At 50.9% G+C, this 5,342-nt stretch overlaps 1 protein-coding gene across 1 annotated transcript; it reads right to left on the bottom strand.

Annotated features, from left to right (window-relative positions):
* Window positions 1-1,062: 1,062 nt before the first annotated feature.
* LOC147958353 (uncharacterized) lies at window positions 1,063-3,286 on the bottom strand. The gene is made up of 2 exons (XM_087535235.1): window positions 1,623-3,286; window positions 1,063-1,524 (listed from the first exon to the last, which is right to left on the bottom strand). Exons 1-2 carry the CDS (start codon window positions 3,045-3,047, stop codon window positions 1,306-1,308), a joined length of 1,644 nt encoding a protein of 547 aa, XP_087391361.1. The 5' UTR covers window positions 3,048-3,286; the 3' UTR covers window positions 1,063-1,305.
* Window positions 3,287-5,342: the final 2,056 nt, after the last annotated feature.

The following is a 5,342-nucleotide window of genomic DNA, read 5'->3' as shown; positions in this document are numbered from 1 at the left end:
CCGTTCGATGAAAAGAGTATATATAGAAATTTTAGAATAAATTATGAAATGCAGGAAACACATTGAAAAAGTGCAAACCACCACCTCTCTCCTCTTTGATTACCCAACCCCAATAAGCTTAATGCATGTAGAAATTAAGTAGGGATGGCAATGGGTAGGGTATGGGTGGGTACAACCTCCTTCTACCCAAACCCATACCCATAGAAACTTTTTATATCCACCCACTTCAATACCCATGAGTATAAACCGACACCCATGCCCATACTCATCGGGTATCCTATACCCAATGGGTATCCATCGGGTACAATATATAGCATTCAAATTCTTAAGAGGTAGAGAAATGAGTTCAAAATTCAAGTGATCATAGTAGAGTAGTATAGCACGTACGTGGCCTCCTCCAGTGGGTGGTCTCTTGGAGGCATCAAGGGAGTATGAGCAGCCGTTGGTGGAAGGCCGACGTAGCGGAAGGAGGTGGTGGGAATTGTGGATCGCTGGATCGAGTGTTCGACAAGAGTCTGGTAGCGAAGAGTCGATATTTCATTTTTTTGAGGAGTCACATAGGACGTATGAGGAGTGACGAACAGGTGATTATGAACCTATGAGCTATGACTTATTTAAGGAATACGAGATTTAAGGTTGGACCATATGAGTTGGATGTTAATCCCACATGTTATAGGAGTTATTTTCATTTTTTTTCTAGGTATCCATTGGGTTACCCATGGGTACAATTTCTTACCCATGCTCTACCCATATATTCTGCGGGTATGGGTACCCATTACCCGTGGGTAGAAAATCTCTTCAAGTCATGCCCATGCCGTTTACGGGTAGGGTACCTGCGGGTACCCATACCCATGAGCAAAACTGCCATCCCTAAAATTAAGGAGACCATATGTAGAATGTTATTAGTCTTGATTACCGTGTCATGTGAGAGAAACATTTTTTCTTATTTTAAAGTGCGTTGAAAAGATAAAAATAAACTTTTTTTAAACAATTGGAAAGCCAAATGTACACTCTTCACCAGACAGGGGAAGTAGTTTCGTAAAAAAAACATAGCTCAGTTAATGCAACATAAAGTTCCAGTAGCATGTGAACACATATATAAGTACTTGCTGAATAAAGTGGAGATCTGAAAACATTGCGGCGACAAATCATACACTTTTGTTTTGCGAATACCAACAAACAAATCCTGCAGCATAACCCGGGAACATGCAAAATAAGACGAGAACTCCAAAAGATCAGTCGATGAGGTAGTCAAGCGGCCGTTTGATCTGCCGGACTGCCTCTACCCAGAGCACGCAACGCGCTTCACGTCCTCCGCCCGGCGTCTGCGCCCCGCCAGCGCTCGTAGCCATCCATCGCGTCCTGCGCGCGCTGCCGCACGGCGAGCTCGGCCTTCACCGTCTGCACCTTCGCCTCCGCCGCGGTGAGCTTGGCCTCCGTCTTCTGCAGCTGCGTCCGCAGTGCGGCGTTCTCCGTGTCCAGCTCCAGCGCGTAGGAAAAGGAGAAGGACGCGTGGTTCGCTGCCTACACGCATGCGTCGACGCCACCCGCACACAAGACAACGTGAGCGACCGGACACCGGACAAGCACAACACCTACGCTGAATTTGCTACCGTGCGTACCTGAAGAATAGCGACGTATGTAGACTTGACGATGTCGGAGGGCTTGGTCGCCGCAAACACGCGCTCCAGCTGCGGAGGGACGACGCCCCGCAGCCTCTCCCGTGCGGCTTCCCAGTCCATGCTGTCGCCGTCATGTCCGCTGGGAATATGCCGCATCTTCCGGCTCCGGGAGAACCCCCCAGGCGGGCCGTCGGAGCTGTCATGGGGAGTAGGCTGAGTGTTTGGCAACATATAAGAAGGCGGGCCGTCGTCACCGTATGCTTCGTCCAATTTCCTCTTCTTCCCACGCAACGCCGACGATCCCGTCGTGTTGCCGTCCGGCTCGGACTTCACCTTGTTCGCCGACAGCATGGCTTTCATCATGACGTAGACTGCAGGATCCATCCCTTTGGTAGCAGTATAAGAAGGCGAAGGCTGCGGTGCCGGGGACAGCAGTGATGAAGGCTGTGGTGCCGGGTGCTCCGGTGACGACGGCGCCGGGAGCTGCGGTGACGAAGACTTCGGTGCCGGGGCCAGCGGTGATGACGGCGCCGGGAGCTGCGGTGACGACGGCTTCGGTGCCGGGGGCTCCGGTGATGACGGCGCCGGGGGCTGTGGTGGCGACGGCTGCAGTACCGGGGGCTCCGGTGATGAAGACTTCGGTGCCGACAAGGGAGATATCATGGCGGCGGCAAGATTGCTGCGGCAAAGATACTTTCTAAGATCAACAGGGGAGGCTCCGTAAGCGCTCAGCAACTTCGCCTCCGTTTCCCTATCTTCGGCGGAGAGCACAGGGTCCACCAGAGAGCTCTTGGACGGCTTGCCCCACTCCACCGGACAAGGCCACGGGTTCGCCGAATAAAGGAAGAAAAACCCGCTCTTCCAACCCTTGATGGAATCCGGCAACCCCGTGATGCGCAAGCCGGAGCCGCGCCTGGATTTGAAGAAGTACCAGGCTATCTTGTGCTTGTGGTGGAGCAGGAAGAAACGCCGGAACACGGCGAGGGGCGGCGGCACGCGGGCCAAGTGGCAGAGCACAAGGAAGCCCGCCATGATGCGCCAAGCGTTGGGTGCGAGCTGCGTCGGCGCGAGGTTAAAGTGGTTGAGAACGTCCAGGAAGAACGGGTGCAGCGGGAGGCGCATCCCGGCCTCCAGCGCGTGCGCGTACACGCAGACGGCGCCATGCGGCGGGGACGAGCTCGCGCGCAGGTCGCCGACGGGGCGGGCTGTGTACTGGTCCTCCGAGATGTCGTACTTCTTGCCCACCGCGTCGACGTCGTTCTGCGTGCGCAGGACCGAGACGAATTCCTCCGCCGTCAACCGGAGGTCGGCGCCGGCGGCGTCATCCTCGATGTTGTAGTCTGGGTCAGAGGACGATGACGAGTAGGAAGAGGATGAGTAGTCGTCGGAGGAAGAATACGAGGAGGAGGAGGAAGAAGAAGGCATGGCGCACCAAGGTGCCCTGTGTGTCCGTCCTGGGGTCTCCCGTCTCCTGTTGTGCTACTCCTACTTGAAGACCACGGACGCAGCTCCAGCTCCAGTGACTTTTGAGTACGCCTGCTACAATTAAGTCACTAGACTGCGTCCGTAGACTACTCCGACGACTGTGGTTTACCTTCCCAAGGAGTTTTTCCTCGCGATAGTGCTGGAATTACAAAGGTTTACTTAACATTTCAAACTAATTGTCTTCCATCCCCAGTTACAAATCGCAATTCCCACATCAATTTGTACGTAAAATCTTTAAGTAAGTCTTTGTAGACGTAGCATTGCTCTTTTCCCGTGGATGAGTTTGTGTAAAGACTGAGTTGATGTCTTGACTGCTGGATGCTTCACGGTATCGTCAAAGGTGAGAACTGCGGAAGCCAAAGATTCACTCTGAACTCTAGCCTCTCCGGATTTCACAATGTAGTGCTTCTTCTATCCCCGTACTTCAACTTTAACCATAAATTTAACTATCAAGACCGATTGCGACGGGAGCAAAAATTATATCAGTGAATTCGTATTTAAAAGAAGTTTTCAATTATATAAATTTTTCTCCCGCCGCAGTTGGTCTCATTGGTTAAATTTATGATCAAAGTTGGACATCGAAACTATATTTTGAAATGGAGGGAGTACTACAGGCAGCAGACCTGCAGGTGCGTAGTTTTATCGTCTGCCGCACTGGGGAGTCAATTCGCAACTCAGCTTGCTCCACGGGCTGATTCACACATGTTTTCATGTGCCCTATACAGCTATGCTACTCGGGTCGGGTCAGATCGTAGGCTACTTTCAAAGAAGATGAGTAGCACCTCTTGTGGGTACTCCCTTCTCCCTCCGCCCGTCACCCAGCGTTTTCAGATTTTCTCAAAATTACCGTCCATCCGTTATCGATTTCACCGTTTGCATTAGCAATTGAGAGCCAGATATTACGGATTTGCATGCTGGGAAGACGGCGCTAGTTTGCTTGGAGCCGAGGAGAGAGATGCGCCCGCAAGCCTAGGTGGATTGAACGCGCGCGTGCATGCGAGGCGACATGCAATTCAAGCCAGCCAAGGCATGCGTGCATGCTAATTACGGGGAGCGGCTCACATCGGTCGCGGAGCTACACCGAGATGCATGGCAAACAAACGGCAGAATACGGACGGGCATGCACTAGTAGTGGAGTATAAGCGAGTGCTGCCGCTTGCGGGCATTACCGAGATCGTCTCTGCAAACCAGAAAAATACTTACGATGGAGGAAGCGGCCGATGTGACGGTACGTACAAGAAAGGCTGGCGTGGGGTCTAGGTGCATGCGCGGCGCAGGAAGAACCCAAGAGGGAGCTGTGCACGCCTGGTCGGGGAAGTGTTCCCCGTGGCAGAAATCTCACGCTCGCAGCAAATCTTTTGGCCATAATTATACGGGGACTGTAAATATCCCTTGGGACTATGGCATCGCTCGCAGTCCAACTGGTAAAAAGTTCACACACGACTGTTAAAGTTTCTTGAGACCGTGCACACCGTGAAGTCTAGCCATGAAAAGTTCTCTCGGAGATTGAACAGGTGAGAGGAAACTCAAAATTTTAAGTTTGACCAACAATTGGTCTATAAAAGTGTAGTGTATACAACACAAAATTCTAGTGATGATTTTTGTAGTTATCATCTTATTAATACATTTTTGTGGTACATTAGTCGAGAATAATTATATATCACTGAACCTACTAATCAGCGGGTTGACATAAGATTTTGACTCGCTTAAAAACATCGTTAGGGCATCTTCAACGCCGACCTCCAAAACGAACATACTTGTCCGTGGATAGGTCTAAAACAGTCCATAACGGTGATGCAAGAGCTGGCCATCTAATCATGCCCGCGTACAACAGAATACAAATTTATACAAAACGAACAAATTTCATGCAAACCATATAATTTTCATTTAAACCATAATAAATCCATTATCTTTCTGACGTATTTCAACTAAACCAAAGTGTCCGACATATTTTAAACAAACCGAACCAAATTCATTACATTTTTCGGCCGACGCACCTGTGCAATGCCATAGCCATTGAGAGGTCGTGTCCGCTCTACGCCAGCATAAATACAGTGTTGGCGCTCTAGAGTGGCATTAATGCGCGGCAATCGCTTCACACGTGAGTGGTTTGTGGGTGGGTTCGACGTGTCCATCATGTACGTGGTAGCGGACTGAACACCATGCCCCTGGTTTGCCTTTGTTTTGCAAGAACGTTGAACGACAAATCACGTCCGGACTGCTCGGTTTGAACGG

Source organism: Triticum urartu, chromosome 7A (assembly GCF_056163025.1).
Source record: "Triticum urartu cultivar PI428250 chromosome 7A, HENAU_Tu73, whole genome shotgun sequence".
NCBI classification, from domain to species: Eukaryota; Viridiplantae; Streptophyta; class Magnoliopsida; order Poales; family Poaceae; genus Triticum; species Triticum urartu.
The sequence above is the reverse complement of the archived record's forward strand: the minus strand, read 5'-3'. Positions and strand labels throughout refer to the sequence as shown.